Genomic DNA, 20,695 nt, shown 5'->3' with positions numbered 1-20,695 from the left:
TTAGCTTCGTCTCAACAGCATCAAGAAACTGTCCACCATCGCCCTGGCCCTTGGGGTGGAAAGGACCCGCAGCGAGCTCCTGCCCTTTCTAACAGGTAAGGAGGTGGACTTCTGGGGCCCAAGTGGAGTGGGGACACCTGGAGGGTGGTTCCTGTTGGGGATTTAAGATTGTGAGTATCCACCCTGTGCCAAGCATGGTGGGGTGGGGGCAGGATTGATGAAAGGGTTCTGCAGGCAGATAGAGCCAGGTTTGAATCACAGCACTAACAGAAGCTGGTATCTTGTGAGTTACTTAACCTAACTGTTCCTTACAGTGTTTACATATAAAGTACAGATAAACATGCATGTGCTATGTAGCATTGATGTGAGCATTAAGTAACGGTAGTAGTTGCTGATGTTTGTCCTCTGCCTGCCTTGTGCCAGGAGGTGCTCTAAACCCTCTCCTGAGGATTGGGTTAGCTCATGGTCCTTACTGTGCTCAGTAAGTGCACATCAGCATTGTTCCCTGTGTTAATTTCACAACGTTTCCTTAAGGTGGGGAAGACACTGAGGATGAAGGTTGTAGGACACTGAGGATGAAGAGGTGAAGGAGTGCATTTGCCTACAGTGAGGAGGTGACTCTAGTCATGCTAGCTGCAGACTTTACAGCACTGGTTAATGACTCAGGGTCCTGGTGACCTTGGTTCAATTCCAGGCTCCACCACTTTCTAGCTTTGTGACCTTGGACGAGGTATTTCACAGCTGCCTGCCTCTGATTCTTCATGTGTGAGATAGGCTTAATAGAACAACCTGATACGAAGATTAAATAAGATGCTATGTAAAGTGCTCACACGGTGCTCAGCATATGGGAAGAGCTCCTAAGTGTTAGCATTTAGACTGCCTTACCCCATGCACTCCTGACTGAAGATGTGTGCAAAGCACTTGGCACAGTATCTAATGCACACCAGTCCACCAGTTAGTAGTAAATCCTCTGCTCCCACTATTCCTATTACTACTTTATAGTAGTTGAAATTGCAGCTGAAGTCTTAGTCACTAGTGAGACTCCTATCTGATCCTGTCATTGGGGTGTAATGGAGATGCTGGGGAGGAAGGGAGCGGAGATTATTGTTCCTTCTTTTGACATGTGGAGACATGAAGGCCTGCAAAGGTACAGGGACTTGCCCACAGTGACACGGCTAATGACTGAGGAGCACAGGCTTATCTGCTTGGGCATGCCACACGAGGAGTGGGGATACATGGGACGCTGAGCAGGTGACCCAAACCGGGTGGCTTCCATGGGTGAATTGGGCAAGACGTGGGAGCTCTCAAGTGCTGAGGTGGAATAGCTAGGGCACAGGAAGTGTAATAAAGTAGGTAAAGTAGTTAGTGGGACACAGCTGTGTAAGCTACTCCATTTCCCCTAGCCTCACAGGTCCCTTATCTGTCAAGAAGTAGAGGAGGACCTAGTTTATAGGGTTGCTGAGGATTAAGTGTTCCACACAGAGCTGGGTCTGTAGAAAATGCTCAGTGTGTGCTGCTGGTCCCTCTATAGTGAAGTAGTGGGGAAGGCAGCTGGGGAGGGAACTGGCAGGAGTAAACAACAAATGGAGGCAACATTGAACATGGTGATTGGATGGGGAAGAGGCACAGGGACAGGTGGGTGGTAGGGTGGTGGGTTTGCCAGTCCTGAGTGCCAGGCAGCAGTCTGGGATTAATCCTGTAGGTGAAGGCAGATAGCTGCTGGAGGGTGGGTGGCCAAGATGTAGAAAATAACCTCCTGTGCACACAGCAGGGTGAGATGGGCAAAAAAATAGCAGAGGCAGCCAGCTTGGGGTCAGTGGCTGAGAACACAGACTGTGGGGTTGGGCTGCCTGGTTTTGTCCCAGCTATGATGTGCTTCATTTCTTACGTGAAATGGGAATCCTCCATTGTTAAGATTTAGTGACTTTTCAAGACAGATTTCTTTGGGCTGCTGTCCTTAAGTGATGGCAGATTTTCTTTGCTTTGGCTTTACCCATTGCAAAATATTCAAAATAGCAATAGATACATTGCATCTTTCAGAAAAGATGCTACTGTTTCAGATAGAACAAGATGAAAGCCCTCTCTGAGCTCAGGCCTATGGAACATTCACAGTGTTATGAGGGGAAAATTACTGCCTGATGTCTCACTGTGTTAGAAACCAGTGTTGGTAATTTTTGGCCATAGTGAGATGTGGATGCGTTCCAAGGTGAGTCAAATCACTTATGTGTGCTGGTGGCTAAAAAGTCACTTGTCATTTAAAGACCTGTACCTAGGCAAACACTGGTGAAAAGTATCCCCAGAAGTCCTGGATTTGTCTTAAACACCTTGTGGTTTTGTTGGGAAGGTATATGAAGGCAGGTTCCCTGAGGCAGAGGAGAGTGGCTTGATACCTGCCTTTAGTTGTGGCCATGGCATTTCTTCAAGTTCAAGAAAGAGTATTTTTTCTATTTAAAAGATCTGGGTTCATTTAAGCTGATACATGGTACAGTTAAAAAAATACTTTGATGTAGGCCATTTGTTGCATATTTCATAAATATCTAATGCACACCACTATGTGCTGTGAGATGGAGAACAAATCAAAGTTTGTCTTCATGGAGCTCCTTTTCAGGGAAATAGGTAGTGTTGAGGCTAGAGAGAGAAAGTGGGAATAACGGTAAGAGAGATTCCTACTAGTGGTCAGGGCAAATCTTCCTGGGGGTGTGACCTGAATGGCACCTACTTTATAGGACTTTAGGAGAAGAATGTTCCAAGTACGGGGAGAGGCAGGAGCAGGATGGACAGAGTGTTAGAGGGAAGATGTGAATTGGAGATTAGTACAGTGGCCACATAATGTGGGATCATGATATATGGAGTCTAGATTTTAATTCATGTTTCTCAGAAACCATTGGAAGATTGGGGTAGGGAAATGTCATGATTTAAAGAATCACTCAGGATTCTGGGAGGAGGCTGAGTGGTTTGGGGGCCAGGGTAGAAGCAGAAAAACCAGTTAGGAAGCAGTTACAGTGACCCAGCAAGAGATGGTCGTCAGAGTGATACTGAAGTGGAAGGTCAACAGGTCAGCCTTAGAGCAGTGGGGAGGAGGTGGCCCTAAGCCTTTGAGTCTAGAACAGGGAGACTGGGAAGGCTGTTCTGTAGAGGTGGGGACCATGAAAATACAAAGTGCTGGCAGTTCCTTCCGATTTGGCTTTCCAGGAACATGGCTTCACCAAGGAGTCTGGACCGCATACTGAGTTGAATACCAGGTGAGGTTAACTATGTATAGAGAGGGCCAGGGAAACTGAGGCTAGGAAGGACCCAGGCCTGGTGGCCCTGGAGCCATGCTAGCCTGTGTTCTCTGAAGCACTGACTTGGGCCAGGCCCCATGCTGAGCTCCTCATAGAAAACATCACTTCACTTTGGTTTCACACAGCTCTGTTGGGATGTAGGGTGAGAAAACAGACTCACAGGTGAAGTGAATGGCCATACACTCAGCCAAGAGAGAGCAGAGAACCACCCCAAGATGAGGAAGATGATGACAGCCCCAAGAGCTTAGAGGGTGGTGGTGAGGAAGCGACTCAGAGCTTGAACGTGTGAATAGAAGTAGCATTGACCAGAGCATGGTCACTTGGCATTCCAGCTGCAGGGGGGCCTGGGATGCCTGGCTGGGTTGCTGTATGCTTGGCTTAATCTCAGAAAGTTGAAATGCCAGCATAGAGGCCAGGGATGCTAGCGTCTTCTGCCATAGCAGTCAGCAGTTCCTACTGGAAGCATCTTCTGCCATATGGGTCAGCAGTTGAAAAAGGCCTTTGGGTTGAGCATTAGGACTCAGCAGCTCTGTCTTTACATAGTCATCCGTTCTTTTAGCACACCTGGACTGAACTACTGTGCTCATCTCTAGCAGAAACTGGGGTACAGAGAAGAGCCAGTCCTGGACTCCAAATATAAAGACTCTCATAAAGGTGACTTGGGGTTGAGGGGAGTGTAGAGAAAGGATGTGCTCTGGTCTGGTCAGGAAATCTGAACTGAGTCTAGAAGGATGGAGAATTTCTCAGGCTAAAGAGAAAAATTAATTCTTGGCATAGAGGGCAGTGCTGAAGAAAGAAGCTGAACCAAAGCGAAAAGCCCCCATTGACCAGGCTCTGTGCCTATATGCATGGTTTTGTGTGCTCCTCTGTAATTCTCCCTCAGAGAAGTGCGTGCAGGTGCAGAAGTGGGTTTGCAGACTGGTTTCACTCCCCCAGTGTCCCTCACCTAGTGAAGGGCAGAAGGCGGCCTTTGGTGCTCTGTCCTGACCCAAGTCTGCATCTCCGATCTGTGTACCAGCTCAAGTAGAGGGTGGAGAGACTGAGTGCTTACAGAATGGAGCCTGCTTGCTCCCAGCTTGGGTTACCCAGAATCTTGGGTCAGCTTTGGGGTGGGGCTATAACAGAGTCTGTCTTGGTTCCCCAGATACCATCTACGATGAGGATGAGGTCCTCTTGGCCCTGGCGGAACAGCTGGGAACCTTCACCACGCTGGTGGGAGGCCCCGAGTACGTCCACTGCCTGCTGGTGAGTCTGGGAGGCAGGGAGGTCCCCTTGCCCACCCGTTTGGGGGTCACCTTCAAGGAACAGGCAAGCCTTGGACATTCTCTTTAATCCAGCAGATTAGTAGTGGCATTCATATAGCAATACCAAAGATGTACTTGTTTACCTTCCTGTTAGCTGGGTATGCCTGACCAGTGCCAGGCCCTACCTGGCACTGTACATATAGGGCTCTGGGTGTGGAAGCCATCTGAGTACTACCACTTCTTTGCTGTGTGACTTGTAAGAGTTACTTAACCTCTCTGTTAAACTTTACTCATCCGTAAAATGGGAGTCATTAAAACATCTTTATAATTAATTTAAGCCCCCCCAAAAAATTAATTTAAGCCGTTGGCACATGGCAAGTACCATCAGGTGTTAGCTGCCAGTGTCATTAAGCTGTATGTTTTGAAGTCATGTCCACCCTTTGGGGTAGAGACATTTCTATTTTGTAGATGAGCCACTGGGCATCTGAGAGGTTAAGTGTCTTGGTCAAGGCCTCACAGTCAGTAGCAGAGTTGGGATTCTAGGTGCCTGCCTATGCACCCCTGTGCTTGGTGATGGCTAGGGACACAAAGATGGGTCAGATATTAATAGTAACTGCTATTTGTGAGAAGAGGAAGGAGAATTCCATTGTCACCAGGGAAAGAGTCCAGTCCTGTGATCTGGGAAGGAGAAGCCTCAGGGCTTTCCCAGTCCCCTGGTTTTCATTGTTCCTCAGAGCCCGCGGCCACTGCTACAACCTGCTTCCCTCCCCTCACCCCTGCCCCAATAATTCTGTATGTCATGGTTTCTAAAGATACAGCTTTATATTTGACATCTGCGCTTAATGATGCCTTAACACTTTTCATTAGCAGCCTTCTTCCTCCTTGCATTGTGTGAAATAATGGCACTTCTTAAAATTGGAGGAATTTGGGGTTTGAGCAGATATGGTAACTTTTCTTCCAAGCAGTATTAGGTCTGAAGAAATTGGATAATTGTCATTAAATTCTAGTCTGTCAGCTTTCATCTGTGTGTGCGTGTATAATTGATGTGTATGTATACGTAGACAATTGTATGCAAATGTGATCATTTCCTACATTTTACACAGATTAGGGCTGTTTAACACAAGGAACATGATGAGGTCTGGGGACCAGCCTGAAAAGGGTCCTGTGTGTCCCATGAAACTTTCTGCAAGCCCTAACATTTATCAGTTTTTCTGAGAGAATTTGTGGCTTTCAGCAGCACCTCAAAGGACTTGGGAACAGAAAACGCTGATCCTGTAGCTTTAACAAGGGTCCCTTGGGCCCTCAGGTGGTATAAGACTCAGGCTTGCTGGGGAGCAGGACTGGAACCCTGGAGTCCTTCCCTTACAAGGTCAGGGTCATCCCACACTTACTTTGAGGGAGAGTCACAAGGCCTCTGGGGCTGGTGTTCATGATGTTCACAACAGCTGGCAGACACATCCTGAGGGCCCTGGTCCAGGGAGCACTGGAAACCCAGAGGCCAGGTCCCAGGTCCGAATGCTAGTGCTCCTTGGTACCTGTAGGTACCTTCCACACAGTCACCTGTCATGTCCCTCAGTGACCCTGTGATATACATACTCGTACCAGCCCCAGTTCACAGATGAGGAAACAGGCTCAAGGTCTGGTTTACGAGAATTGACTGAGCTGAGAAGAGACCGTCAGGATTTGAACCCAGTCCCCTGCCTCTTAACCACTGCTGCTCCTTTCTACTACCCTCCCATGGGGCTCTCAGTTGCTCTACAGGCTGATTAGAGCTGGATAAGAGAGAAGCTGGGGGACCTTAGAACCTGGAGGAAGCCCTTCACCTGTTTCAGATGGGATGGGGGAGCTGTCAGTGAAGGCTTCCTGGAGGAGGTGGCAGTGGATCTGGATTTTGACAAAGAGAAATGGAAAATGGCTACTGTGCAGTTTGTTCATTCCACAAACATGAGTACCAGCTATGGGCCTTGGGAACCCAGAGGTGTGTCAGAGCCAATCCCAGCCCTTGTTCTCAGTAGAGGTGAAATGGAGTTAATTTCATAGGGATCCATGTAGCTACAGCACAAGGATTGATTCTGTATCCACAACTTTTAACCCTTTTGGAATTGTGGATCCCTTTGAATATCTGATGAAAACTCTAGAGCCTCTCCTAAAAGTACAGTGATTTTCCCCCCTCCCCTGTATCTTCTCTGGGTTTGAGAACTCTACCCTCTCTCCTTCATAGAGAGGCCCCCCAGTATAGCTTTTCATTGTGGGAAAGCAGTACTTGAAGTTTCCTAGACCTGCATCTTTCTGGGCCCCACACTGATTTTTTTTATTTGTGCTGAGCCTGGTCTTCTGGGTGATCCTGTTGTGGTCCAGACCTCGCTGTGAGAACCATAGTCTATAGCAACCCACTAGGGCAGACACCATCATGTGACCTAAACACTGCTTGGCTTTGGTCCCCAGGCCTCTATTATGACCAGTTACTCTCTCTGAATGGAACAGGTTAAGCTCCACCCAGAATCACTCATCACATACTGATTGAGTACCCACATCCCATATGCCAGCCTGGGAAGCAGAAAACCCCAGAATGAGGAGGAACAGTTCCTATGGTAGCCTAGTGACACCACCTTCGGCCATACTCCATGAGCCAGTCCAGAATCAGGAACCCTATGATAGCATGGTATTATGACAGAGGCCACACACTTGGTGGCCTAGTGTTAACATTTTCCTTTTGAATCATTGTCAATCTTTTGTAAATGAGATTTTTTTTTTTTTGGTTTATTTTTATTGTGGTTAAATATACAAATTTAGCCAGTTTTAAGTGTAGTTTTGTGGCATTAGGTATATTCACATTGTGGTGCAACCATCACCGCCACCTAACCTCTTCCTAAACTGAAATTGTCCCCATCAACCAGTAATTTCCCATATTTTCTTCTCCCTTGCCCCTGGGGCCTGCCATTCTACTTTATGTGTCTATGAATATGGTAACTTTAGGATCTACATATAAATAAATCCTACAACGAGTGACCATTTCTGACTGCCTTATTTCAAGCAGCATAATGGCTTCAGTGTTCATGGTGTAGCACATGTTAAATGAGATTTTTGGCATATACACAACTGGCCCTTTTGGCTGCTTTTGGAAAACAATTTGCTTTTACCAGCTGTGTTTTCCTGTGGTGGCAGCTGAGGGAGCTGGGAAGCAGCTGTCCTCCTGAGGCTAGTTGCCACAGTTTCTGCCTCTTTCCATTGTCCCCACCCACCACCTTTGCTCCTTGCTCCATTTTGTTGCCTGCCTGGGCCCTGGAGCCATTTCCAGGTATGATTTCCGGCCTTCTGCACATGTCAGGCCATACTGGACTTCAGACTGCAGACTTTCACACTTTCATTTGAACAGACTGGAATCACTTAAGACTCTCTTTTTACAGTCTAATGGTTGAGTTCCCGCCCTGCCTGAGGAGCTCTGCTGGGCTCTGGGGACGTAGTGATAAGCCAGTCCAATGTCCCTATAGGAGCACAACTCCTCAAGGCCTTGCAGTCCGAGCCCCAGGTTCCTAAGTCATGTGAGCTCCTGGGGGCAGTCACCTCTCAGAAGCCACAGCCATGCTTTCAACCCTTTGCAAGCTCAGGAGCTAGGTGGCCTGGTTTGGATCCTGGCTTGGAGCTAGCGCTAGCGTGGGCAAGTTACTGAACTTATCTGCCTCAGCTTCCACTTCTGTAAAATGAAGACTGTCATGGGACCTGCTTCACAGAGCCAGCGTTGTCCCCTCCCCCATCCCAAGTTGTGTGACACAGTGACCCTGCTTAGAACATCTCGCAAAGAGATGTTCCAGTCAGTATCCACAATTTGTGCACTGTGAGCAACTAATGACAGCTGTGGCCTTCTGCTCAGAAAGCGATGTGTATAATTGTGAGGTTCATGGCCCCCAGTGAAGCTCCTTCAAGGACCTCTTTGTGATGTTCTTTGTTAGGGCTCTTCAGGAAGGCCTGCTGGGTGAAGGCTGGGATGGAGAGGTCACAGAAGGTTTCTCAGAAGAGATGAGCTATAAAGGGCATGGGGTGGGGGTCAAGGCTGGGGTAGTGGGGAGGAGACCTGCTGTGACCTTGTACTATGTGCTGCAGCCACCCCTGGAGTCGCTGGCCACGGTGGAGGAGACGGTGGTGCGGGACAAGGCAGTGGAGTCCTTGCGGGCCATCTCGCATGAGCACTCACCCTCTGACCTCGAGGCCCACTTCGTGCCACTGGTGAAGCGGCTGGCGGGTGGCGACTGGTTCACCTCCCGCACCTCGGCTTGTGGCCTCTTCTCTGTTTGCTACCCCCGCGTGTCCAGTGCCGTCAAGGCAGAACTTCGACAGTGAGTCTCAGCCTCCCCTCAGCTTGGACCCCTTCTCTCAGGCTCTGCCCCCACTCCCACACCCGTGCCTTAGAGAGCCTGTGTGCCCAGGGCTGATCCAGACACAGCCTCTTGTCCATTTAGGAAATGAAGAAATGATAGCTCCTTTCTCCCTTTGGGCATTGTGAGGATTTACAAGAATTACCACATATAAAGTGCTTAGAACAGACTCTGGCCCATAAAAGCACCCCACCCTGTGACGTTACCATCTTAGACCTGCCGCTGGTCCAGAACCTGCACAGATACACTGGTGAAGTTTGGCTGCTTGCTCCACCCTCTTGCCCTTAGGCTTGATACCCCAGAGAATTCCTTGTATGTAAGGCTCACCTCCAGGAACAGTGAATGAAAATTAAAAAACTTAATGGTTTAAAACTTCCCATTAGTACGTGTTCCCCCACTCTGCACTGTTTTTACTCACCAACTCCACAGACTGTTGAGCTGAAAGCCAAGGCCCTGAGCTCTTACACAGGACAGAATATTGGCTTAAAGCTGCCCACATGTGCTTAGAGATCTGCATGCGTATGTGCATGCATGCATTCCCCCACACTCCTGAAAAGTAAAATTAAAACCTTTGAGGGACTCCTGACCAACATCTTAGCTCAACAACTTTATAGGGTCAGCACCTGCCATTCACTGGGCCTAACAATGTATAGATCTGCTTTTATACACGTTATCTCATTTAAATCTCATCATGACCTTGTGCGGTGGGAACAATCACCATTAGCTTTTTATAGGCCTGGGAAGACTTAAGAGAGCTTGTTGCTTGACCATGGTCACTCAGGCAAAGCCAGACTTGCATGATTAGTCTGTGCTTTCTCCTCACTGCCTCTCCATGCTGCTGTGGGATCCTAGGCATTCCTTCTCCTGAGTCCCACTTCCAACTCCTAGGTACTTCCGGAACCTGTGCTCAGATGACACCCCCATGGTGCGGCGGGCCGCAGCCTCCAAACTGGGGGAATTTGCCAAGGTGCTGGAACTGGACAATGTCAAGAGTGAGATCATCCCCATGTTTTCCAACCTGGCCTCTGACGAGCAGGTGGGTTCTGCTCCCCAGCCGCCTACTCCATCCCCTTCCCCTGGTAGACCCTGTATCTAAGAGGGAGTCCCAGAGCTAATGGGCCTCTGGTGTCCTAACCCTGCTCTGATCCTCTCCCTAGGACTCAGTGCGACTGTTGGCAGTGGAGGCATGTGTGAACATCGCCCAGCTACTGCCCCAGGAAGATCTGGAAGCCCTGGTGATGCCCACCCTTCGCCAGGCTGCTGAGGACAAGTCATGGCGTGTCCGATACATGGTGGCCGACAAGTTCACAGAAGTGAGGATTGTTAACAACTCACAAATCGGGAAACTGAGGCCCTCAGAGGGGTAGGGATGGTGCCACACATAGGAGCTGGGGTCTTAGTTAAACAGATTATCAGATGTTTGAGCAATAAGATCTCTGATCATCTGGCTGGGTCTCACTTCATAATGCCCATGCTTGTTGAGTAATAGTGGCAACCTAAAATGCTGTGTAGGGAAGGATTCTGAGGCCAGGTTGTTCTGTGGAGAGCTCTGGGAGCAGAGAATGGTAGTATGTGTGTGCTTTCATCATAATCGAACAGCTCCTTTTACAAAAGAAAAGACCTGGCCTGTGTTAATTTTGGGGGCTGCCATAACAAAGTACCACAGACTGGATGGTACTTTGTTCCCTTGCTGTTCTGGAGGCTAGAAGTTTGAAATTAAAACGTCAGCTGGGATGGTTTTTCCAGGCAAGATCTCCCTTTTAAATTAATTAATTAATTTATTTATTTATTGAGAGCGCAGGGTCAGGGGAGCAGAGGGAGAGGACAAGCAGACTCCACACTGAGCACAGAGCCCACCAAGGGGCTCAATCCCAGGACCCTGAGATCATGACCTGGGCCAAAACCAGTACTCCAGCACTTAACCGACTGAGCTACCCAGGTGCCCCTCCAAGACTTATTTCCTTGGCTTGTAGATGTTCTTTTCCTGCATCTTCACATGGTCTCCCCTCTGTGCCACACCTGTGTCCTAACCTTCCCCCTCTTATAAGAATTCCAATTATTTTGGGTTAGGGCCACCTAAATTACTTCTTTCAAAATCCAGTCTTCAAATACAGTCACTTTCTAAGGTACTGAGGGGTTAGGACTGTAATATACCAATTTTGGAGGCTCAGTAGTTCAGCCTGTTGCACAGCTCAAAACTTTGGTCAGAGTGACATCACCAGGCAGACAGGACAGGGACAAGGTCCCAAGACAGTGCTCTTTCCACAGAGACCCAAGTTTGCGTATCCTGTCATCATGTTTATTGATCACCAGCCCTTTTATGAGTGCTGGGGATTCAGTGGATTCAGCACATTCCTAGCCTCCACAGAGCAGGTAGCCTGAAGGGGAAGGTCCACAGAGCTAGATGGAAACTGTCAGTGCCAATCTGACAAACCTGCATGGGGCATTGAGAAGAGGAGATGGTGCTACAGCTAGTTTTAGAAGACAGATGGGTGAGAGCTGGGGTAGGACTGTGTTCCAGCAAAAGGACGGCATGTGTGTGGGGTCCTGGGAGTCCAAAGCCAGTGTGAGAGAGAGCACACACCAGGGCTTCCTCTTAAGGTCCCCGTGTGAGAGAAAGCTGGAGAGAAGCTCGGGGTTTGAGCCATGGGAGCCACTCCACCCTGTGGCTCCATGTTCCCATAAGTGTGCTTATTTCCATCATGTTCGCTGGAAGGACTCAGAGCCTCAGGATGACATTTCCTGGGACCATTGATGTTCCTGTGAAACTGTTCCCAGGAGGCTCAGTACCATGGTTAAAGACAATTCTTCCATCCTTGGCTTCTGGACAGCATGAACGGGATTACATTGGGTTTCATTTTATTTTATTTTTTAAAAGATTTTATTTATATATTTATGAGTGACAGAGAGAGAGAGAGAGGCAGAGACACAGGCAGAGGAAGAAGCAGGCTCCATACAGGGAGCCCGACATGGGACTCGATCCCGGGTCCCCAGGATCACACCCTGGGCTGAAGGCAGCACTAAACCGCTGAGCCACCCGGGCTGCCCTACATTGGGTTTTAGATAAAAGCTCAACAAAGGCAAGGATTTTAGATTTAAGCAATGTCTGGTGCCCAGGAGACACTTAGTAAATGTCTGTTGAGTGTCTAACGGGCAACATTTGCCCCAGGTAGCGTTGGGCCCATCAGGGTTTCTGTTCCTTGTCGTCTTAGTCATGAGCTGTCCTGCTTCCTACTAAGTCTTCAGGAGCCAACTTTGAAGCAGAACACAGGTGCCTTCCCTGGCATGCCTTCCCCCATCAAACTTGATGCGTTTAATTATATGACATGAGTAATATGTGGTTTGGTAACCAATTTGAAAAATATAGAAGAATATAAATTAAAATGAATGTTTAATATTAAAATTAATAAATTACAAAAAAAAAAAGGAAGAGCCATTATATCACTAGAACGTTTTTGGATCAGATAATAGAAAACGCTATTCCAAAGAGCTTGAGCAGTAAGGAGACCTATTGTTATTTTTAATGCAGACAGCACCACTATGCAGTAGGTACTGTCATGGCCCTCATTTTGCTTTTGAAGAAACGGGCTCAGAGCGGCTTGGAGTCTCACTCAAGCTCACCCCATGGTGCTAGGAGTATATTTCAGCAGTGATTCCAAGGGCTGTGTTCTTCTTACCCCCAGTTCTGGTGCCTTTAACTTTGATTCTGGTCTCATTCACCCAGAGTACCTGCCCAGCCCTCTCACTCTCCCTGCTTTCTGTCTGCAGCTCCAGAAAGCTGTGGGGCCTGAGATCACCAAGACAGACCTGGTGCCCGCCTTCCAGAACCTAATGAAAGACTGTGAGGCTGAGGTGAGGGCCGCAGCCTCCCACAAGGTCAAAGGTTGGTGCTGGCAACCAGAACACAGCAAATGGGGGGTGTCCAAGGGGTTTGAGGCAGAACCAGGACATCAGGTCTCACCTGCCTCTGCCTCCCTTCCCCCTCCCACAGAATTCTGTGAAAATCTCTCTGCTGACTGTCGGGAGAATGTGATCATGACCCAGATCTTACCCTGCATCAAGGTAATGGGGAGATTGGTAGGAGGAATAGGGGAGATTTTAGCCTGCTGAAGAGAAGGGGTGGACATTGGGCTTTGTGGACATTCAGAGGCAGACAATCCCCAGCCTTCTAGGACTGGGCAGTCTTGGGTTGGAAACAGTTGGGGTCCCTGAGTGCAGGCAGAATCTGAAGTTTGGGGCTGAGCTTGGAGGTGAGAATGGTTCCCCTCAAAAGTTCCAAGAGCTTTGGGATGAGGGTGGGAGGCTTTCAGGAGCAGGGCTCATGGAGCTCAAAGTAGGTGAGACAGGTAAGAAACTGCCTTATACCATTGTACCCTAAATCATCCCTGCTCTGTGAAGGAGAAGGGCTCAGGCCTCTTAGGAGGTGGAAATCTGCTTGGTCACCTGCTGCTGCAGGGGTCGTTCTGACCCTGTGGCACCCACTTCCTTCTCCCTCCCAGGAGCTGGTGTCAGATGCCAACCAACACGTGAAGTCAGCCCTGGCCTCAGTCATCATGGGCCTCTCCCCCATCCTGGGCAAAGACAACACCATTGAGCACCTGCTGCCCCTCTTTCTGGCTCAGCTGAAGGATGAGGTAAGGGTGCTGGGAAGGCTCTGAGATCTGGGTTGGCAGAGGTGACAGGTAGGTCAACTACTTTGCCAGATTGGCCAGAAATCTCCTAGAATCTTAACTGACACCCAAGTCTAGAATGAGTTGAATACTGGTGGGCACGCTGGGCTGTGCGTTCACTCATTCACTTTATTAGGCAATGGTTTTGTGTGCCTTTTCTCTGTGCTAGTTCTTCTGGGTATCAAGCATATCAGAAAAGACTAAGACAGTTTTGCTCCTCAGAGACCTTCAGATTAATGGTGAGAGAGGCAGCTGGGCAATCCCATGATTCTATGATTACATAAGTGCTGTGATATGTTCAGGTCTTGGGATTTAGGTGAAGATGCTGTAATGAAGATCCTCATAATACAGTAGCTTACATAAGATAATTTTTTCACAAGAGTTCACAGCTAGGTGGGCCTACACTGGGAGTTAGCCCTGCTGACCTCTGCACTCTTTGGGTATGAGGCAGCTGCTCTGATTTTCACCACCCCCAGCCAGCATACAGGCAGAAGAGATTAGACAGCAGGAAGTATAGTCCTCAATAAGGGCAAGGCTCAGAAGAGAGCACCCATCATCCATCTCTTTGCATCCTACATTCCCCATTGGCCAGAGCCAGTCCTGTGACCACACCTTGCAGTTCAGTTGGCCCAAAGTACAGGGAATCTGAGCATGTGCCAGGTGATGGCTAGACAGGTTGTGGGGTGATAGCCAGGGAGGGAGTTTGGACTTGAACTGTGGGCAGCCAGAGGGACTGGAACAGATCTGGGTGTTAGAAAGGAACCCTGGGGTTACTGTCAAAAAGAAAGATTGCAGTGGGGAAGCCAGAAGAGGTGCAGGGAGACCAAACTTGTGGGGGAGGTGTGGTTGCAGAGATGTGGTCAGGACCATGTGGGGCGGGGGGTGGTTTGCATGCTCCATGGTTTTTGTCCTGGTGGTGATCAGGCAGATAGATGGTGAGACTGTTGACTGGTGTGTGACTTCCATGCTGCCAAAGGCCTCAGTCTCTTTCCACCAGCACCTCCAGCCCACGCAGTGCTTGGAAATCATGTCAGCTTTGAATCCTCTGCCCTGCCCCAAAATAGCACATTTTAAAATTCTGCCTATGACGGGATAATCTCTCAGCCCCAGAATTACAAAGCAGGGTTTATTATGTGGAAGACAACGCGCCTTTTAAAAAGAACCTTAGTAATCTTACTTTTGATCATTTATTTGTATCACTTGTTAAAGTTTAAGCCATAATTAATTTTTATGACTTAAATTTTAAGACCCAAGTAAAGTGCTTCACACACGTTTACTTTTATAGGCATGTTTTCTGTGGCTATAACTTGTTATAAATATAATTTGTATATACTTCTGCTTAAATGGGAAGAGCTTGGCTGGTGAGAGTCCCTCGAATTGGCTCCTGTGTCCTTTTAACATCTCACCAGGGTTTTGGGGAGCATTTTGCTTTCTGGCATCAAGGAAAGATCCACATTCAGCCTGAGTGTGAAGGTGAGCCCACATGGGCAAAAACAGAGCCAAAGCCAGTTTCTGGTCCTGCTGCACCTTTAGCAAGTGCTACACGGTGATCTTCTCCTGCAGCACCAGGGCAGTTTCCCTTGCAAAGAAGGAAAGAGAAAAACCCATCATGGTTTTCTTGGCTTATATTTAAAATTTCAGTTTTAGATAAACTTTATTTTATGTTTGATAAGGTTTATAAACTTACCCAAATAAAAAGGGCCTTTTTCTGGGTATGCCTAAACAGGAGTTTTTTTGTTTTGTTTTTTTAAATGGGGTAAATCATTGTATTTGCGCCCTCTCTTCTCTTATGTTAAGGACACTGTTCCTTACATACCAAGGGCTCAGAGGTGATCTAGGAGCGAGGCAAAGGCCAGCCCTGTCTTTGGGAGGGTAGGTTTTGGACAGTCTAGGCCTGCTGAGTTAACCTTTCACTGTACACACTCACTTGGTTTATTGGTTCATTTTTGAGCCTTGTATGTTGTTGTTGTTTTTTTATGACCAGAATAGTTTCAACAAAGAAATGTGGTTTTTTTCCTTTTCTGAGAGTAAGTTGTGGTTTGTGGGAAAGCCCTCATCTGAGAAAGGCTTTTCCTGTCTCTGGTCTCTGGCTGACACTCAGTCTCAGAATTATACCTGACCTTTTCAGATGCCCCAGCAGGGATTGGTCTTCAGCTCTGGTTCAGAGTTCCTCCACTGGGCCTTCTTAGTTGGGCTCTCTGATGCTTGGGAATGGGGGGAAGTAAGTCTCTTGACGCAGGAGGCGTGATTTGGCTCCTGTGCTGTGGCAAGCCCAAGTAGGTTTTGTTGGGTCCTCATTTCTTTTTGCCTCCAGAGGTGAGACTTATGTGGGTCATAAGTCTTTATGTACTACATGTACATAAATACATGTAGTATTTTCCATCTTTAGAATTGTAACATTCAGAAAAAGGAAAGAGGCCCATTCACTGTCAGGACATTGCTCTCACAGCCCTGGATAGGTGCTGTAACTCCCTTAATTCATCATCATATTTGAAAATAGGCCAGACTCAGCACATGGGTCTCCACACAGTACAGAAAGGCCATCATGATGGTTTTATATGCATTTCAAATGTTTTTTTATTCAGTGAAACCTCAATCTAGTTAATTTTCAACATATTCAAAGAAGAAATTTCCCTCTTTATTGGGTGTTACAGACGCCTTCATACCAAGTGAGGAAAGTATGAAAGACTCTCTCCTTGCCCTTCTCAGCCCTGTCTCTGACCACATCTTGGTCCACCCAGTTGACTTGGATCATCTTCATTATATTCTGCTGGAGTAGATTCTGACACATGCACATCCAGACTAACTCGCTTTCCTAGACTGGGGTTAGAGTGGCATGGCAGATGGAGCTGTTCTCACTCCAGAAATTTTTCTAAGGAAAACAAAGAATAGGTATACAATCTCTAACCATTATGACAGTTCAGGCTTTTATAAATGTGAGGTACAATGTTAATTTAAGAAAAGCAACTGAGGGGCGCCTGGGAGCTCCACTGGTTAAGTGTCTCACTCTTGATTTTGGCTTACATCATGATCTCAGGGTCATGAAATCAAGCTCTGAGCCTCGCATTGGGCTCTGTGCAGGATGTGGAGCCTGCTTAAGATTCTCTCCTTTCTGCCCCTCCACTCCCCCCAACACTCTCTTTCTTTAAAAAAAAAAAAAAAAAAAAGAAAGAAAAGTTAATGTTTAGTTATTTACATGAGTTTATGTAATTTATGTAATCAGCATTTTGCAAACATCTGAAACCACTCTATAAGATTTAAACAACTGTCACAGAAAAAGGAAACCAACACAGTGGTCAGTACTGGGATGTTTCCTCCCTCTTTCAGTATCCTTGGCTCTAGAAAGAAATGAACTAATACCATCTTGGGAGGGGAAATGGGGTTGGTTCTTAGAATTCTTTTTTAGCCATTGGACTAGCCAGCAGGAAGTTGTCTGCCTTCTGTTCCTAAATGAGAGCCTTACTGTGTTTAGTAAAGGAAAGAGGCACTTGTTGGCAGGACTCTGGGGAGTTTACTTGAGAGGTGCCAGCCTAACCCGTCTTGTCTTCTCAGCAGTTGCCTTACTTTTCACTGCTTTTGCTGCATCTGTGTCCCCACCACCATGCTCAGGTTCAGTGGTTTGCTATAAAACCCTTTCAGAAAAGCTGTTACACTTGTGGTTGCTGTTAGTCACAGGCAAAGGACAAATGAAAGTCAGCAAGGGAACAGGTGCCCTGGGGAGCCTCAGCATGAGGATCCCAGTGTCTTCTCACATGGAGTCCTGTGGACTCTTCTTGAATCCCCCACGGGTGACATGTGACAGCACCTATAGAGTATTGCCAACCACAGAAGGTGGTTGAAGGTCACTGTGCCTTGATTTCCAGGGATTTTATTGGGGATTGGTCACATAGCCATGGAATGGAGCTGCCTGTATGATTGACCTCAGTTACTCTGTCTCCAAGGCCCTCCAGAGGTCAAGTTAATTGCTTGATCCTTGCTGTGAGTCATGTTGTTAGCGTAGTCTGTCTGGCATAGCCCAAGTCTCCCAGGTAACCACAAAGACCTCTCATCAGGCAGGATATTCCAAGGGCTTAGAGATCTCACAGAAGCTGGTCAAGGACCCAACCCTTGTTAGGAATGTGCCTCATTTGAGCAACCTGGACCTGCTGAGTTAACCCTTTATTGTACTGCACACTTGTTCACTTGAGTCACTGAATTGTGTCTTACTTGGTTCAATTTAGGATTCCTTGTGATGTCTGCCATCTAGGAATGTGTAATTTGACACAAGGATCTAGTAGGGCTTCTGTTTGATTAATAAGAACTAACTGTGTTTATGTATTTTTTCTTACACGTTGTTCACATACTTTATGGAAGTAGGTTGGGTACGTACATCTGTGTATGTGTGAGTACATGTATAGTAACATATGTGTATACATACATAGTAAGTCAGTGCTCGTAATACTGGTAGTCAGCAGGCAGCTCAAAAGTATTTTTGTCCCATTGTGCATTCTTTCAGCAGAAACGTATTGAGCACCTGCTATGGGCCAGAGACTATGCCAGTTACTGGAGACATAAAGGATGAATGAGATGTGCTCCTTAACAGAGTTCAAAGACTAGCAGGGAGAACAAAAATCAGAGAACGGATACTAATGAGCTCCCACACATCAAGCATCTTGTGGATCAGATGCCAGCAGGCACTTTGATGGCCTCAACCACCCTCAAGGCTAGATGTATGCTTCCCTGTCACAGATTAATATCCAGGGAGTTATTGCCCCTTGCTGATGGGATCCCAACTGACTTGCAGCAGAGTGGGAATGTTATCACATCTCTTTTTTCCAGAGCAACATATTTTTGTAGTAATTCCTGCAGGTTCTTCAGAACAACTACCCATGTCTTGTGGTCTGTGGTGAGATTCAAAACGCTGCCTCACATAATAACCCATGCATGCTACTTGCTCAGGAGAAGCTGGGCAGGGCAGTAGCAGGCCCTCAGGAAGTGTGACTTTTATGGAGTTGATGAGGGGCAACTCTCAGCCCTCTTCTGGGCCAGGTACATCTTCTCAGACCCTTGTCTCCTCAGTGTCCAGAGGTGCGGCTCAACATTATCTCCAACCTGGACTGCGTGAATGAGGTAATTGGCATCCGGCAGCTGTCCCAGTCCCTGCTGCCTGCCATTGTGGAACTGGCTGAAGACGCCAAGTGGCGAGTGCGGCTGGCCATCATTGAGTACATGCCCCTGCTGGCTGGACAGCTGGTGAGTAAGGTGGCATGGGACCAAGCACCATTGTGTGCAGTGTGTCTAGGGCTATGACAGTGTCCCTGGGGCCCGTGAGGGCTATCTGAGGAGAAGGAGGAAGAGGCATGGGAAATGGGGCTTATAAGGTGAGTAGACTTTAGTTAGAAAAAGAGAAGGGAAAGGAGCTCCCCAGGTGAAGCTGAGAAGTGTCCGATGTGTTTGGGTGGGTGTTTCCCTAGGGTATCATTGGAAACTTGATTCCTTAACCTTTTTTTCTCCTGCAGGGGGTAGAATTCTTTGATGAGAAGCTCAACTCCTTGTGCATGGCCTGGCTTGTGGATCACGGTTAGTCTCTCTAGTGGGACAAAGGAGGATATTGGTATTCCAGGAAGGCTGGATGGGCATTGGCTGGGGCTGACGGGTGTGGAGTCACTTTCCCAGGCTATCTGCTGCTGTGTGGACTTATTCCCTTGCTTTTAGAATCCTAGGGAAGTGCAGGATGGGAGGGGGACAGAGCAGATCACATAGAGGTGGCCTGGTCCAGTGGAGAGAGGGTGCGAGGGCTACTGGGTGGATGACCTGGGCTGGAATCCTATCCCTGGCTATGGAATCTCAAGCACACTCCTTTGTGAAATAGGGGGCTTCTCAGTCTTTCAGGGCCATTGTGAGAAGTGCTAATGAGCAGTTTTCAGTGACAGGTAAAAATTAAGGTTAACATTTGTCTGTATCGGAACAATTCCAAGTATTAATTACGGAATGATTTGCTTGAGCAAATCACTTCTCAGAGCTGCGGTTTACCCATCTCTAAAGGAGGCCAATAGTGAAACCTGTGTCTTAGAGTCATTGGGAGGTACTGTACAAAAAGAAACCCTATCTTTAGCACGCAGCAAACCCTTTGGTTCACCTGTAGCCCAGTACCTAGGTGACTGCTACTCCCTGCCTGCTTATTCCTTTACCTCCTGAATCCCTGCCCTTTTGCAGTGTATGCCATCCGTGAGGCAGCCACCAGCAACCTGAAGAAGCTGGTGGAGAAATTTGGGAAGGAGTGGGCCCATGCCACTATCATCCCTAAGGTCTTGGCCATGTCCGGGGACCCCAACTACCTGCACCGCATGACTACGCTCTTCTGCATCAATGTGAGCGCCCCCGCCTGACCTCTGGCCTGTGCCCAGGGACCTGGGAGTATGTAGGGGAGGAGGGATGGCAAGAGTCTTTAGGAAGATATCTGGCTTAGGAGCACAGACATGGTGAGGTTTGGGTGGGGCAAGGATGATTCCCTGGGGGGAACAACAGGCCAGAGGGTGGGGACCTGTATGGTGAGAAACCCAGGACTGGGGATACTTGGCCTGCTGAACAGTGACTGTCTATACCCTTCCGAGCATCCCTCTCCTCCACAAAGTGTATTTGTATATTTGTTTATGATAGTTGGTTATGTGTACAGGTTCTACAATCAGAGCTACTCTTTAATTCTACCTCTGCCATGTTTTAGTCATGGACCTTGGGATGCTTTTTAACTGCTCAGTGCTTTAGTTTAGAATCCTAGGGAAGTGCAGGATGGGAGGGGGACAGAGCACTCATGCTGGTAATTGCAGTACCTTACTCACGAAGTGGTGAAGATTAATCTGGCTATATGTGCAAAGGTTTTAGAGCAGTTATGTTAATAGGAGCAAGGGCTCCTTTTTATCCGTTTAAGTAAATCATATAGATAACTAGAAATTAAAAGATAGAATTTTAAAATATTAATAGAACTTAGTGTTCTGATTTCTTCCCATATCCCACTTTGGAGAGCATCGCGCTAAGGAAAGCATCCCCGAGGGTTAGGAATCAAGCATCCCCAGAGGATAAAAGGAATTCTGAGGATGGAGAAATGAGACCAGGACAGTCTGGGCTGGGGGTTTCCAGAATAGGGA

At 47.7% G+C, this 20,695-nt stretch overlaps 1 protein-coding gene across 2 annotated transcripts in view; it reads left to right on the top strand.

The window, feature by feature from the left end:
- PPP2R1A (protein phosphatase 2 scaffold subunit Aalpha) overlaps nt 1-20,695 on the top strand; it is a 40,058-nt gene that overhangs the window by 14,015 nt on the left and 5,348 nt on the right. For both annotated transcript variants that reach the window (XM_072768944.1, XM_072768946.1), the window contains exons 2-12: nt 5-95; nt 4,429-4,529; nt 8,630-8,862; nt 9,790-9,937; nt 10,059-10,214; nt 12,670-12,784; nt 12,893-12,963; nt 13,401-13,535; nt 18,630-18,803; nt 19,070-19,130; nt 19,767-19,921. In XM_072768944.1, coding sequence (XP_072625045.1) covers nt 5-95; nt 4,429-4,529; nt 8,630-8,862; nt 9,790-9,937; nt 10,059-10,214; nt 12,670-12,784; nt 12,893-12,963; nt 13,401-13,535; nt 18,630-18,803; nt 19,070-19,130; nt 19,767-19,921 — 1,440 coding nt within the window. The remainder of the gene's footprint in view (nt 1-4; nt 96-4,428; nt 4,530-8,629; nt 8,863-9,789; nt 9,938-10,058; nt 10,215-12,669; nt 12,785-12,892; nt 12,964-13,400; nt 13,536-18,629; nt 18,804-19,069; nt 19,131-19,766; nt 19,922-20,695) is intronic.

This window comes from Canis lupus, chromosome 1 (assembly GCF_048164855.1).
Source record: "Canis lupus baileyi chromosome 1, mCanLup2.hap1, whole genome shotgun sequence".
NCBI classification, from domain to species: domain Eukaryota; kingdom Metazoa; phylum Chordata; class Mammalia; order Carnivora; family Canidae; genus Canis; species Canis lupus.
Note: the sequence above shows the minus strand (reverse complement) of the source record. Positions and strands in the feature narration are given on the sequence as shown.